The sequence below is a fragment of the Schistocerca gregaria genome, chromosome 1 (assembly GCF_023897955.1).
Source record: "Schistocerca gregaria isolate iqSchGreg1 chromosome 1, iqSchGreg1.2, whole genome shotgun sequence".
In the NCBI taxonomy this organism is placed as follows: Eukaryota; Metazoa; Arthropoda; class Insecta; order Orthoptera; family Acrididae; genus Schistocerca; species Schistocerca gregaria.
Genome location: NC_064920.1, coordinates 16,983,253 through 17,000,329, shown reverse-complemented (window position 1 = coordinate 17,000,329; position 17,077 = coordinate 16,983,253). Strand labels below are relative to the sequence as shown.

The 17,077-nt window shown below is 39.5% G+C and overlaps 1 protein-coding gene across 2 annotated transcripts in view; it reads right to left on the bottom strand.

Moving 5' to 3' along the window:
* Nucleotides 1-17,077, bottom strand: part of LOC126328052 (kanadaptin-like) — a 224,401-nt gene that overhangs the window by 58,372 nt on the left and 148,952 nt on the right. For both annotated transcript variants that reach the window (XM_049995979.1, XM_049995987.1), the window contains exon 5: nucleotides 4,807-4,967. In XM_049995979.1, coding sequence (XP_049851936.1) covers nucleotides 4,807-4,967 — 161 coding nt within the window. The remainder of the gene's footprint in view (nucleotides 1-4,806; nucleotides 4,968-17,077) is intronic.

Here is a 17,077-nt window from a genome sequence, read left to right as displayed (position 1 = left end):
ATTTGAGGAGAGATGGAAATCTTGCAGGATTTCTGGAATGGGGTCATTGTGGCAGGGTTTGTAGGTGGATGAATCTGACAGCTGGCAGTCACCTTTAGTCAGGTACACCCTGCAGTTCAATACCACAGTGAGGGTGCCTTCATCAGCAGGTAGTATTATAAGGTCAGGATCAGTTTTTAGGTGTACAATTGTGGTTCTTTCTGTGAATGTAAGGTTAGCCTGCATGTTGATGGATTTAGAGAATGATGGTGAGACAAGGTTTGAGACTAAGAAATTCTGGAATGTTAACAGAGGGTGATATGGGGACTGTGGAGGTGGATAACAGTTGGATGGAGGAGTGAACAGAGTGTGTCAAGTATGCTTCAACATTGGTTTTGGGTTGAGTCCGATTGGTAGCCAAGAAGTGTATCCACTGTAGGGATTGGGTGAAGGAGAGTAGTGTTTAGCAAGGGCATCATGACTGAATCTGGGAGTAGAGCAAAAACTGAAGTCTTTGGAAAGGACTCAATGGGACCAAGGCTTGTGGAGGAAAGATTCATGTCAATATTTTGGGTCTATTTAGATTCTGCATTCTGTGTAGTGGCGGGAGGGAGTTTTGGAGGGTAGGGTATACGTAGTGGGTCCGCGAGGCAGGGATTGTCAGGTATGAGGGGATGTGGAGGAGGTTTGGAGGCTGTTGTAGACATTGTGGATAGTGGTACTCCAAGGCTAGATTAGCTGAACAGGTTGGGTCATTTTATGAGGTGGACCAAGATACCACATTCCAGTCCGAGCTGCCAGAGATGGCAGTCATGAGTACGTGAGCTGTGCACACTTGTATGAGTAAGTGTGTGTGTGTGTGTGTGAAGTTCCTTTTTCTGAAGAAGGCTTTGGTCAAAAGCTAAATGTGTAAGAGTGTTTTTGTTGTGCCTGTAGGAGTAGTCAAAAGCCAAACTGACAACTGAAGCAAGAAATGAAACAACTTTTGATGAAGGTTTCTCGGGTCTCCAGCTAGATGGCAGCGTCGATGAATTCGCCAGAAGACGGGTAGTAAGACACTTCCCGAAACGCCGTGAGATATCAATGCTACCACCCTGCTGGAGACCCAAGAAACCTTCATAGACAGTTTACACCGGGAAAGCCTACAGTCACTGAAACAACTTTTATTATATTCTTGTCAGGGCTGCAGCTAAACCACACAGTCACATTAAAAGAATATTTCACTGACAGTCTGGCTTCCATGTTCAGGTGAGAATGACATACGCTAAATCTCCCCACAACTGATTCCTGCCATGAACAGCAGCCCTTTTATACAGCACAGAAAAGTTATTTTTTTTTATTCTAACAAAGAGATAGAGGGGCTGGCCAGTACTTACCTCAGCTCAGTACAGCCGATAGAAAAACAAAAAACAACCGAAAATTTAAGTTCCTAGCTTTCGGAATAAATGTTCCTTCGTCAGGGAGGAGAGAGGGGAAAGAAAGGGAAGAAGGGAAAGTGGATTTAGTTACTCACAACCCAAGTTATGAAGCAACAGGGAAAGGAAAACAGGGAGGGTAGCAAGGATGGAGGCATGGTTGTCAGAGGGAAGCCAAAGATATTCTACTATAGGTACTGTGCCAGCTTCAAACCAAAGAGGATGCATACAGAAGTAAAGAGGTGTATAGTATAAAGATGTAGGATGAAAAGATGCATGAATGGCTAAAGAGGAAAGGGAAAGAGGAGAAGACTGAAAAGTAAATGGGAGTGAGGTTGTTTAATATAGGTTCAGTCCAGGGGGATGGCGGGATGAATTTTTTTATTCTGTTGAATAAATGAATGATGGTTGTTTTATGCTTTGTATTTTATGAAAAAAATTTCAAATGCATCTACCAGTCACAAAATTTGTTGACTAATTTATTTAGTGGCATGTTTTGAGGTGATGGATCATGATCAGGCTATAGTGGCAATACAAAAACTTTAACATAAATGTACACAGGTATTAAAGTTTGCCTACATGACTGCTGTGGTCATCCAATGGAGAGAGAGAGAGAGAGAGAGAGAGAGAGAGAGAGAGAGAGAGAGAGAGAGAGAGAGAGAACCTAGTAAGAGAGAATGTCAGTTTGTATATCTGTCTGGTTTTACAATATACAAAGTGAGATCACCTCTTACTAGGTTACCCTTCCGTTCTTCAGTCTTCTTGCGATGTGCTGCCGCGCTACAAGAACAAGGTGAGTGAGTGTTTTATAAAAAGTTCCATGTGAACGACACACAAATATACAACGTGACACTGCCTCCTACTAGGTTATCCTTCTCTGTCTCCACAGGATAAGCACAGCAGTCATGTAAAGAAACTTTAATATCTGTGTACATTTATGTTAAATGTTTTTGTAATGCCAGAACAGCCTGATGACATATCACCTGGAAACATCTTGCCAAATAAATAATTCAGTAGTCAACAAATATTGTGACTAGTAGCGGTATTTGAAAAGCTTTTCACATTTTTAAAACAGTCATGTTACATCTTGTATGTATTACAGGACGCTTGAGAATGACTACACAGTCAAAGCTCTGTAGTACTGAATGGTATGATGTAAAAGGACAGTTTGATCCTCATGATAATAGCCAGTGTGGCAAAACGTTATCATTCAAGAAATTTTCACTTTGCAGTGGTGTGTGCACTGGTTTGAAATGTCCTAGTGTATCAATCTGTGTGCCAGACCTGGATTCGAACCTGGGACTTTCGCCTTTTGCAGGCAAGTGCTCTACAGAGACTGAGCTATCCAAGAACGGCTCACGATTGTGTAGTCAAGATTCATTTGGGCAGTGTGTAGGATTACTAAGCAAAATCATGATGAACTTATCAACACCAAAATAAATTGAAGAACTTTGTTAAGAAAGAACAAATAATTCTACACTGACAACAGACACAGTATTTCCAGTCTGTCAATTTCAATTAGTTATGCAATACCTTCCATACAACCTTGACATTCGTTGTAAATACTGTTCACTACACAAATACAAAGATCGTCTTCCCACTACCTCAGACCATCACAATCACATGAGCAGCCTGGACTTCAAGGCAAAAAATTCATACTTCTCGTGCTTTTGACTCCCACATTTATTGACTAATCTCAGAGCAATAAAGCAGTGTATCTTCCATTATATAACACTGTTTTCCTCAGCAATGCACAAACTAACTTCTCCAGCAGAACTCTTCTTGTGACAGCACATGTCTGTCCTACTTATCACACTTCTCATAGCAACTAGAGTAGCTTTTTGTGGGTGCCCCAATTTCTGCAACATGCTAACCGTGTTCTGTGTTTCTCCTGTCCCTTGTGGCACTACCCTTTTCCCAGCTATACAGTTGATACCCAACTGAATAATGCCACTAAACATGATCCATCACTGGTAAAATGCCCACCATCCCTCCACAGCGGTCACGTGTGGGAGGTATGGTTGCTCGTGTGAATGGATGTGTGTGTGTGTTTCTCCTTTTCTGAAGAATGCTTTGGCCAAAAGATAAATGTGTAACTGTCTTTTCATTGTGCTTGTCTGCAACTCAGTGTGCCTTCTTTATGGTGAGTAGAGGTCTATCTTTTTCCTCCAACCTGTAGTTTCCATAGTTTGACAGCTGAAATATAAAAGCCAAGATTTTGGTGTTCAGTTCACCAGGCTTGCACACAATTGTTATTCCTCACAACGCATCAGAATTCCACAGGTGGGAATTTTAAATATAGGATACGTTTGTTCTCACCATCCACCTCTTTCTTATTTGCATCAATTATATCTATCTCATTTTCACCTCTGCTCCTCTCCCCCTCTAATTCCCTTACCACTGATTTATTGCCACCCATGTCATCACCACTGAAGCCATATTATCAAATTTCGCTGCAGCTATGATTCCAATGCTGAATTCCTGTTGCACTACCTTCCTACATCTGCTTTAACCCTAGGTGTCCTTCCTATGTAATCCATCAGTGATCTGCCGGTCTACAAACTTTCCCATTCTTTCAACAGATGAAAGAAGGTTTAGTAACAAGTGCTAACATCTGTTACCTTTACTTCTTGTCTATCTCCTATTTGATACTATATGTTTATGTATCTTTATATGATTACATTAGTTCATGGCACCCACACTCTTTTTTTTATGTGTGTCACACATATTTCAACTGTAAATGGGCTATAACCTCAGAGTAATTCCATTACTCTATATTTTAACTAAATAAGTATCTGCGCTCTAAGTATCCTTGACCAAGTGCTCAACAGTGAGTTTTTCAACAGTGAGTTTTTTGGCATTAAGGCAGTTAACTTCAAGATTATTAGTGACCAAAGAGGTCCGCAAATTTTTTTTAAAAGTTGAAAGCCCATGTGGACTATATGCTTTTGAAGCCATTCATAGTTACTAGTATAGTTGAGGCAAGAAATGTCACCAAGCTTTTTGAGGGGGGAAAAAAAAGAAAAAGAGAGAGAGAGAAAAGAAAAAAAAACATTGTACATGGAGAATATTTTTAGTAAATTGCTTCATATTTTTATACCTTCTTACAATGAATTACACCTCACTTAACATGCGGCATAATAACTTTATGCTTATACAAACAAATACATGAGTTGATTTTTGTGAGTCATCTTTTACATGGCAAGCTCAACTATTACCTCCATAATCGCTGTATTAGAATTGCCCAGTTTCAATCTTCCTTCAATTCTCAATCTCAACTTTTGCACTGCATTTTTCCCCTTAAAAAACTTCTGAATTTGAAAAAAAAAATACTGAAAAAGAGGCATTTAAAAGAAATTCCTTGGTTGGCATGCGACGCAAACAAAGAAAAAGTAAAAACACAGTTACACACCAATGAATCATAAGTCTCCGCTTCTTGTTGCACTTTACCGGCTGCCTGCATCCTCTGTTGCCTTTTCTTTTCAACGGCTCCTGTTCTGTCTAAGAAAGTGTCTTCATCACTGTCGTAGAAATCGTCTTCCTCCCAATTCTTAGCTTTTCGTTTTCTGCTCTCTATAAGTCAGACACCAAAATTAATTACCATCACATAACAATTCAGCAAGAATGTATCACCACGCACTTTACAGTTGGAAACATAAGGAATGAACAAGCTAAGACTTGATGTTCACCACACACCACATTCTTACACATACACCAAAGAAACCAAATTAGTCCTATGCAATACTGATAGCTCTCCATTTGCAATAGCAATAAAAACTGCCAATTTATGTGTCACACTGCTGACATTTCAGTGCCATACAAAGACACGATGAAACATATTTGTATTTTCCATGTCACTGGCTGAGAGCAGCAGCTAGCATATATATAAATAAATATATATATTAAAAACAAAGATACCAAGACTTACCAAGCGGGAAAGTGCCGGTAGACAGGCACAATAAAATAACACACAAACACACACACTAAATTTCTAGCTTTTGCAACCAACGGTTGCTTCTTCAGGAAAGAGGGAAGGAGAGGGAAAGACGAAAGGATGTGGGTTTTAAGGGAGAGGGTAAGGAGTCATTCCGCTCCCGGGATTGGAATGACTCCTTACCCTCTCCCTTAAAACCCACATCCTTTCGTCTTTCCCTCTCCTTCCCTCTTTCCTGAAGAAGCAACCGTTGGTTGCAAAAGCTAGAAATTTAGTGTGTGTGTTATTTTATTGTGCCTGTCTACCGGCACTTTCCCACTTGGTAAGTCTTGGAATCTTTGTTTTTAATATATATATATAAGTTAATTATAATCAACTACCCACATAAAAAAGTCCAATGGCTAACGTGGCTTCAACTTACCAGTTATTTTCAACAGCCTGTGGAATGATTCTTGGCCCCAAGCTGAGGCACCCGGCACCACCTTCAATGTCTGCCACCACAGTATGGTAGTTTAGCAGCATGAACTACCAAATGTTTTGGGTGTCTTCAAGCTCCTCATGGACTCAGAAAATGTTCCCAGCATTTGTATGGATGTACAACTTGTAGAACTTTACTGACAGGAACTCTCACTCTTGATGACTCTAGACATATTCTGAAGCAGCCTTAGGCTGAGAATCATTCCATGGGAAATTAAAAATGGCTGACAAGTTGAAATGGCCAAATAGCCAATGAAATATCTGACAGTAATAAACTTTATTATTATGAAGAAAGCGGATAGTGCCAAATATATACTCAAATTAGTGAAGCTCTCCTAGTTACTCTAATTGCATAATCACATGAATTGATATGGGAAGCTAACTGAATACCAGCACATACTCACAGAAACTTTGACTCGAAACCTGGCAGAAAATCCAAGGAGACTATGGCTGCATGTAAAGTACACCAGTGGAAAGACACAATAAATACCTTCAATGCGCAATAACAATGATGAAGTTACTGGTGACATTGTGACTAAAGCAGAGTTACTAAATACGGTTTTCCGAAATTCCTTCCCCAAAGGAGAAGAAAATATTGCTGAATTGGAACCAGAACAACTGCCAACATGAGTAACTTAGGAGTAGATACCCTTGGTGTAGAAAAGCAACTTAAGCATTTTAGCAGTCATCTACAACTGATTGCTTGTTGAAAGATCCATACCTAAAGACTGGAAAATTGCAAGTCACACCAACATCCAAGAAAGGAAATATGAGCAATTCGCTAAATTACAGACCCATAAACTAAGGTACATTTGGAATATATACTGTGTTCAAACATTAGGAATATCTCAAAGAAAACGATTTATTGACAAACAGCCAACACGATTTCAGAAAGTGTTCTTGTGAAACACAACTAGCTCTTTATTCTTAGTAGAAGTCAAATTGATTCCATATTATTAGATTTCCACAAGTCTTTTTGACACCATACCACTTACAAGTGATTTCAAATCAAATTGCACGCCTATGGACTATGTCTCAGTTGTGGGACTGGATTCGTGATTTCCTGTCAGAAAGATCACAGTTTGCAGTAACTGATGGAAAGTCATCCAGTAAAGCAGAAGTAATACCTGGTATTCCACAAGGAAGTGTTATAGGCTCTCTGCCGCTACTGATCTACATGGACGATTTAGGAGAGAGTCTGAGTAACACTGTTATACTGTTTGCAGATGATGCTGTCATTTATTATCATGTAAAGTCTTCAGATTGTAAAAACAAAATTGTAAAACGATTTAGACAAGATTTCTCTTTGGTGTGAAAAGTGACTCTAAACAACGAAAAGTGTGAAGTCATCCACACGAGTACCAAAAGCAATCATCTGAATTGCAGTTACACGTCAAAACACACAAATCTAAACACTGCAAGTTCAACTAAATACTTAGGAATTACAATTACGAATAACTTAATTTGGAATGATGAAACAGATAGTATTGTGGGTAAAGCAAAGCAAACACTATGATTTATTGGCAGAACACTGAGCAGCAGGTCTACTAAAGAGACTGACTATGTCACACTTATACATCCTCTTCTGCAGTACCACCATGCAATGTGGAATCCGCACAAGATAGGATCGACAGACAGCATCGAAAAAATTCAAAGCTTGCTTCGTATCATAACGAAATAGGGGAGACCGTGTTATGGATACGATATGTGGATTGTGTTGGCAATCATTAAAAGCAAGGTGTTTTTCACTGTGGAAGTATCTTCTCCTCAGAGAGTGAAAATTTTTTGTCAGCACCTACCTACATAGGGAGGAATGATCATCATAATAGAATAAGAGAAATCAGAGCTTGCACAGAAAGATTTAAGAGTTCATATTTTCTGGATGCTGTTCGAGTGTGGAACGGTCGAGAAATAGCTCAAAGGTGGTTTGATGATCTCTCTGACAGGCACTTAATTGTAAATTGCAGAATAATTGCATGGATGTAAATGTAGGGTGACAATGCATCTCTCTCACAAATGCAATGAGTCAAAAGAAATTTTTTATGTGGAATAATTTATACTACTGCAGTCATTTTTTACTAATATTTTATTAGCACAATGCATTTCAGCAGCTTGGTGCCATCGTCAGGCGCATTATACAGTTACTTATTCATCAGCTGATAGGTTATGTACATTAGCTGCGTGTGCCAGTAGGATTAAGAATCGAAAAATAAAACTGTGTGGAAGGATAAATCTGTTACAGTGTTGTCCTTCCACACAAATCTGTTACAGTGTTATCCTTCCACACGGCTTTATTTTTCGATTCTTAACCCCACTGGCACACACAGCTAATGTACATAACCTATCAGCTGATGTATAAGTAACTGTATAATGCACCTGATGATGGCAGCGTGCTGACAAAATGTGTTATTTAGTAAGAAGTGATTGCAGAAGTATAAATTATTCCACATAATCTTATAATACTGTCGCAGACCTCAAACAACATCCATATAAATTTAAAATTAAACAATTTTTTTTCCAAGATATAGGCAATGTTACAGTGAGAACTTTTTTACTACAGTTATTTTCAGTCACTGATCACCTTTGTACATTGTTGTTATTATTATTATTACCAATTTTGGCAATAGCTATCGTCGTGTCTGTTAAGGCAAAGGAAATTTATATTTGCTACAACAGATATGAAGATGGCTAACACTGGAACTGGTAGTAATCGTGATAAAGTACAAATGCCATCAACAAATGAAATGAATTGTAATCAGGACAAAATATCACTAAGCAATAATCACACAGAAAACATCTATTACAATTCTGTGCTTGAGTTTCTGGTCCAAGAACAAGGCAAAATGTCCTCACTAGAGATCCCTGTGCAGGCAATGTCTGTCAAATAATACCAGATGGGAGAGAGCCTCACCAAACAGGATGGGCAAATCCAGATTTGATAGAAAGAATGATAGGCGAACAGTACAGTTACAGATCAGCATAAAAAAAAAAAAAACCATGTGCATTCAATGCCATCCCTATGCTACTGTAGAGTACCTGTGGTACTGTCCGCAGATAGCGGCACCACACTGAAGTCAGCAACGCACACCAATGCTTCAAACATCTTCAATGTCTCACTGCAATTCACAACAAGGAATGAGAGTAGCTAGAGAAGACATGCCCTCGTTCTCGGCACAGAGGCGCACCCTCGCACACAGGTCAATACAGAGTCGAGTGTGGGAGTGTTCGGCCCCAGTTAGTGGCCTCGACTGAAGCAGTTGACATCGTCGAGTACGACTACTGTGTTACTCGAGTCTCAGATGGAAATGTATCTTTGTAAATGTTGGACACTGTACTTAAAGAGAAGAGGTTGTTAATTAGTGCATCAAGTGATGCTTTAATATTCAATGGAGATGTAAATTATCAAGCATTCCTGTCGCAAAGGATTACATCAAGATAAGTAAATCTTTTTATTCATTCGTGTAATAAAGTGAAATATTATTTCATATGTTGTTGTTTCAATGAGCCATCTCCCAGAGCAATCAAAGAACCCACAGTTATGGCTGGACGATTGAAGTTTCATCTGGTCGTAACAATTGACACCTAGAATTGGTGCCTATAGTGCTCGTCTTTCACGCTGACTGACTGACTGACTGTACGGAAGTTGTGCTATATTTCTGGCTGTTGCCGAGGTTTTGTTCTGTCACACTCGAGTCCACATAGTGCAGGAAGGCGACCCAATTTTCTGCCACTCCGCGCATCTCCCACGTTAACTGCCGCCAGTCGATAATGTTCATTCTCTTTTTGAGAGGCTACCATGACTTATCAGTGCTGGCACCTCAAACTTAAACTTAAAAAAACTATAAGGAAAACCAACAGTTCATTTATCTTGATTATTATTTAACAAGGTCTAAAACAAAAAATTATTAGTGTTGAATATGAAATACATCTTGTACATTTGCCCTTATATTGATAACCTGATTTAGAAGCACAGCTGTATTTCTTCTGGATAATCTTAATCGAAGTCGATTTCTTGGACTTCACGGACTAGATGTGAAAAATTTCTATGTTCCACTGATGTCTGTGATGAAGTATGTTGCAAGGTGCTCGGTGTGTCATCACTAGATCCGACACAGGTATCACTATATGCAGCCTTTGTCCCTACTTCAGTCAACACTTTGGGGTGGGGAACTGATAATTTTTGCAGCACTTCCCCATACAATGAAGTCCTGATCTTATTGCTGTAATAGATTTAACATCTGTATTCCAATTCTATTACATAACCTGGTTTTTATGATGTTCATAGTATTAAATGACCTCTCGACCTCAGCATTTGACCACGATAGAACTAGCAGAAATAGTGCAACCTCAGCTAACTCTTGAAATGAATTGTCACCCGATGCATCCTTATAATTTCCCACTTCGTGCCAAAAATGCAATGCTTCTGAGGTTTCTTTCCAATTTATGGATGTCAAATTCTGCCACTGTTTTTGTGATTTCTTCAGCAGGAATCTTTAAATGAGTCATTTTATAACAGATTTTTAACCATCAGATGTTTATTTGTCCCATTAGTCATCTACCGGTTTTGATTACTAACCATCATCCAGAATGTAGGGTACAAAAGATTAATTAAAGTATCTCATATTCCTTTGAAGCTAAATAATATCGACCTTATCCACTGAAATTGTACAAATACCTGACTTGAGATATGACTGTCAGTACTCTAAGACAAATTTTTCCTGCAAGATCTGGCCTGCACCCCTTTCATAGCTATGACCTAACAACAGAACTTTCCTCCTACTTTCTACCTTTTTTGAAATGGGTGGTTTCCTGGTGAAAGTCTGTTGTCTGCCTGAGCCTTCTCCTTAGTTAACTGAGGTAGCAAGGCAAATCTAGTGTTTGTACCAATGATGATACTGTCAGATACTGTTCTCTTTCTGTGGCCCCTGTTCGTTGCTAACACTTCGCACCTGCCTTTATCCTTCTATCTTTCTCCCCCTTAACCTCATCAGTTACTCCCTAGCACTATCCAGTTCAGCCTTAAGGGGACGTCAAGCGGGCCAACTTGGAGAGGCACTACATGACATTTTAATTTCCACTGTCTATACTTTTACAAATAAATTCACAAAAGTTTGTCAGCATGGCCAGGAAGGATTTGGGATTCACACTCATAGCAGAGGAAGTTCAAAAACATAACAAAATTAATTTTTTTACATGTGAAATTTCATCATTTTTTTTCTCTTACTATTGGCTGCATTTGTTGCTATATGTACATGTTTCTTCACAGGTAATAGAGATTCTTTGATGAATTTTGCACAGCATACAAGCCATACTTACAGGTGTATTAAACTCTAGAATTTTCCAAATCTATTAGAAATTGTGGTAAAAATTGAGATAATTAACTACAAAATTTGATTTTTTTTCTAAACATAAAGTTTAAAACGTAACAGCTCATCCATTTTTTCATAAATTAAATAGATTCTAGAGTTTCAGACACCTGTAAGTATGGTTTGTATGCTGTGCAAAATTCATCGTACAGTCTCTCTTACTTATGAAGAAAAGTGTACCTATAGCAACAAACGCAGCCAATAGTAAGCAAAAAGATGATGAAATTTCACATGCAAACAAAATTAGTTTGTTATGTTTTTGAACTTCCGCTGCTATGAGTGTGAATCCTGAACCCTTCCTAGTCATGCTGACAAAGTTTTATGAATTTACTTGTAAAAGTATAGACAGTGGAAATTAAAATGCCCTGTGGTGCCTCTCCTGCTCCAAGTCAGCCCGTTTGACGTCCTACTCCCCTTAAAGGACCTTATCTTCCCTTCCTGTTCAGCTATTTTCCTAGCCCTTGAATATACTCTGCAATACCATGGAAGAGACTCACTTACCTCCCCAATTCCCTTGCCACCATATTCCCCTCAATGTAACAATCTGTAACAACAGCTCGATAGAATCTCAGAACTAACTTTCCTACAGCAGCTCAAACATTTCTCACTTATGGTTGTTTACAATACTTTAAAAAAATTTATCTACACAATAACAGAAATATTCGATTGACTACAGATCACCAGAGTCAACATACACAGCATGCAACAGTGAGGCAATATAGTCTCTCTCTCTCTCTCTCTCTCTCTCTCTCTCTCTCTCTCTCTCTCTCTCTCGATTTGGCTATGCTAAACATATTCTCTAGTTTGAGCTATTGCTCAGGTTATCTAATGACAGCACTTTCGATTGAAAGCCACAGAGTCTGGCACACCTGCACAATTTTGTAAGAGTTATGGCCGTCATTAATGGCAGCATACAAAGACTGACTCTGATACAAAGCAGAGTGGAAAAACCAACTGTAAATTTCACGAATGAGGACATTCTGCTGCTGAAGAGACTGCTAGCTGCAAAGAATGACACACACATTGTATCATTATGAGCTCAGGGCAGTCTTTGCACAAACTCCATTGTTAATGCCTGTCATAACAGTATCATTATCGACACTAATGCCCTTCAAATTCTTTACACTCAGCTGTTCCTCATATAATGTTTTCAGAACACAAGTATCGATAATTCAGAGTCGCATGACTGTAGCTCAGAAAAAGCAAGGAATGTAGACCTTAACCTTCAATTCCTCTAACTAAAATACACTACTGCAATTCCCAAACTCTTGGTAATGCTGAGGTCATTCAATCAATCAGCAAGTATGCTGCACCCTCCATTCCCTAAGTCTTCCAACAGTAATGTCTCGAGACAAAGTGTCTAACAAATAAAATAAAAATAACGGTTGATGGAATTTTATTACTGGGAATAGACAAGCTGAAGTCCTGCACTCTGGACAAAGGATGGAGTTACATTTACTTTTATTAAAAGTTCATATTAAAACTGCCAACAGTAGAACGTGTAAACAAGCTATGTTTACATACTGACGGAGCCGAAGGCATTTGACAATATTCAACAGTATACACAAACAACGCATGTGGCTCGGTACTGTACAGTGATTGGCAAATGTATGTTATCGAAGAGTACATTCAGATGGAAAAGTCTGTATAATTAATGTAGTTAAGTTCTGTTGAGAAGAAAAAAGTAGAAAGATTTTCTGTTACCATTAGAAAGAGTTCTGGAGAGAGCAGCAGCCACAGTGGAAAAGAGTGTAAGGACAGTGCATAATGTTGTGAACAATGTTATGAAAGCCAGACGGAGTGGTCAGAAAATTGTGAGATGAAGGAAGAAAAGACTGAGGAAGAAAATGAAGTGCCTCGATGACCCTGATTCGAGATCAACATCGGAAGATTGTCACAACATTACGACATTAAAAGAGAAATACCCACTCTTCGAAAGCTTTACAATCGAATGAAGGAGGATACATACATTAATTTCATAGGAAAACGAACCACTTCCTGGAAAATTTTAAAGGGTACGGGGTTTTGTTTCAAAAATGTAAATGTAGACCAACATTTCTGGTTGAGAGGCAGGGCACTGTAGCATAGCATGCACACTTTGTAAGAACTCTAACAGGAAATGAGAAAGGCGTGAAGAAACTCCTCATATACACTGATGAAGCATGGGTGCATTTACACTCAGCTGTCAATAAATGATGGCAGCACAGTGACTTACCTGGTGTGTGGAAAAATGAAAGTTCTGGACAAAGAGCAATAGTGGTTCATCCAGGAGGAGAAATGGGGTGCACTGAGGATGCAGGGCTCATCTAAGATTCAAAATCAACATCGGAAGATTATTGCAACAAAATGAACAATGAAAATTACATAAAATGGTTGGAAGAGCACCAAATACCAAATACTCCAAGGTGGAAGTATTGTGGCATTAGACAATGCACACTACCACTATGTTCACAAAAATAAAGCGCCCAACACACCAGAGGTTGCCTGTCAACATTGGCCTACAGTGTGGTCACAGTGCTTCTGATCTCCTCCTTTGGAAGAGTCAAGGAGGTTAGGTTGGATTAGAATCTATTCTCTGTATAAAGTAAGTCAGATTAAAACCTGTCACGATGGAGTGGATACCACAATACCTCTGTGCTTGGATATGAGTGCTGCATAGTGGTCTCTGTTATTAAAGAGACCCCGAACAGATGTGAATGAGCTTTCCTGTCTTGTAAAATAAAAGCAGCAAGTACCGTACACTGTTTCCTCAGTTATCAGAATAATCAGTCAAGTTTTATGAATATATAAGATAGTGGCAGAAACATGCTGTTACATACTCGAAGTAATTCATGGTGATCTTGAAAAGCAAGTTATACACACTCTGTTTCACTGTCTTCATTTAAAATTGTGCAGACATATGTCAATTAACCTTCAATGAGTGTAATCTAGCACACAAGTGAAAGACACGCGTAAAGTGTAGCATAACATACTCCAATAACCTACAGCACTCAAGAGTGGGAATACATACCGTACACCACATTTGCAAAACCACTTCACATTAACAGAATCACTACCCTACTGGCATAAAACTTCAGTAAGCAGTAATAATAATTTGTAGACAACTAGTAACAACCAACCAGAAAAAAGATCCAGTACAGCAGTTATGCACATGTAAGATACGCCACCCATTTCACTAGAACAAATCATTTTTTGAGGTTATAATCTATGTCGAAAGTCCCCAATGAAGATTTTGCCTATTTGAATTTCGAATAAACCTGTGATTTCAGCCCACAGATTCTGAGCTATATCCTGATTATGATATTTTCATGCTCAGGATGCCACAAACTCCCTCTTTCTTGGACTAAACTTACCAGTTTCTCACACTCCATATTTCATGTGCGAGAACATTGGTTGATTCGATCAAAGAAAACAAACTTATTTGGCTTTCACCACTTATTGTCTGAAGTCTGCATGTTCAGGAGATACGATTGGCTATAGAGTGATGGTACACATAGTGGCGTACTGATTTGAAATGATCAGCCGATTTCGGTCGCCGGTGGAATCCTCCGATATTGGAGCCACTGTGACTGCAGCCTAAAATGGCACTTGCAAACTAAACAGGCAATACGTGTCAATTTACGTGGGGTGTTTTGATAAATGTTTGTAGTAAGATGGCCGTAAAGATAGGGCCTGAAACCACATTTCATACTGTCACTATAATACCACTGAAATCATTTGGGCAAATGCTAAAGGCTATGTGGGAAGATAATCCACTGAATCTCTTGTGTGTGAAGCAATGGACAATATTCCCCTTTAGTGTAGACATAGTCTGTGTGGCTGGCTGAAAAGTTTCAGTAGGAAGAATTTGATAGGGACGTGAAGATGGATACAAGCCCTGAACATACAATCGTAAATTTACGATCACATGGTTTGGACACAGACTCAAATAGCAGTAATGAGGGTGTTACGACATAAGATTTTGGAACAAAGTAAAGTAATAATATTTCTTACAGGCTCACAGTTTAAAAATGTGTCTGTCAATAAATCATTTGCATACACAGTAATAACAACTTCCTAGCCTTTATTGACTAGGAATTTGTACACTATGAATTGTGCGGATTATAATGCTGCCAAAGGAGAAGTTGAGCTATTCCCAGAGTGTTGTATGCTCTAATATCACGCGAGAATGCGGCCGGATAAATTCATCAAAACTCCAATATTTTCAAGGACAGACTCCAGTCATTGTCAAAGCACGAATTGTAAAATGCCTTAAAATGGCAGTGACTGTTACTTGTTGAGATATGGGTGGTTTTTGATATTATCGGTCAGCATTTCCTCGAGTTATCCGTGAAAGATGGTTAACTGTTTGCTTATCCAGTGGATTATAAATGCAATTGTTCACCATAATGTCAAACAAAATAGTGTCACTCATAACGCCCGTTGACAGCGAAAAATATGACAACTTACAGACAATCAAAATATCCACAGGTGTACTGCCGGTCTATAGTGTCCAACGGGTACAATATTTCGGCGATCAAACATGTCGCCATCATTAGGTGAACTGACGGACTGAGCTACTGTGAACGGGCCGGCATGGAGATCCGTACGCTATGGCTGCTCAGGGGGGACTGGGTTCGGTCACGGCCGCGGTTGGTTTAAATACCCTCCGCCCGTGGCGCGCTCCCTCTGCCGTCCGCGCCCCGCGCCATGGTCGTGCGGTGGGACAGATTGCGACGGCGTCTGTCCGCCGTGGTCGTCACAACTATATGTTTGCTCGATTTACTCTTGATTAACCCAATCGCTGGTTCCCAAGCCTTGCTAAGATTAGAGCCACAGTCACGGTTTATGAGGTCGTCATTGGTGCGAATGCGCTGAATCGGGAAAGTGTTTCTTGGCTAGTCAAGAAATAAAAATCTCGGGCACCAAATCAGTGCGATGGAGTCCACCCAGAGATAGAGAAATAGAGAGCAGTCACAGATTTTCTGACTCCTCGGCACAGTTGTGATATTAGATGTTTTCTCGAAATGTACTCATACTACTGGCTTCTGCACTAAGGTATGTCTCTTGCAAAAACTACTTAGGGTGACACCGAATTTTCCTGGAACAAGGTGCAAGAAAGATCTTTCCTTGTCCTTAAAGAGGTGTCAACATCTTCTCAGTCCTAACATTGTATGACAAGAATGCTGAGACAGAATTTCACACTGATGTTAGTGGTTGGATTGAAAATGTGGTTCTAGAGCAAATTCAGAATAGTGCTGAAAATGTGATGGCTTAAGCTTCCATAGTACTCTGCAATTGGAAAAGAATGTCTTGCAGTTGTTTGCATCATAACAAGTTCAAGACTTATTTATTTAACAAATCATTCACTGCTGCTGTGGACCACAATTCTCTATAATGGTTGACTGACCTGAAAGATCTTTCACACTGACTGGCGACAAGGGCCTGAGACTTCAGAGGACTATTATCACAGTGGTATAATAAAGTGGACACAAACACATAAATGCCAACTGTCTTACAAGGAATCCTTTGGTGGAACACAGCAGTATGGATGCAATCTCAGTAACTGCAGCATTACACAACATTACTACTGAACAGGGGGAGATTCAGCAATGTTGTAAACTACAGAAGCCTAGCGGAAGTAGGAACTGATCATGAGAGAACTGCAGTTAATAAACATAACATCTTACAAGAGGAAGTCATTGCTTGTCATCCCAGCCCATCTACAGCCAGCTAACATGAAGTATTTCTATTATGTTCCAACACCTTGTCACCTGGCATTTGTGAAGACTCTAGACAGGATCTGACACAGGTACCTCTACTGATCTGTTAGACACTATGTGAGCCAATGAAAGGAACGCCAGTGACGGAAGCACTTTCCACCATTTACATCTGGGGCATGTGCTGCCAATTCCACCTGCAGCAGG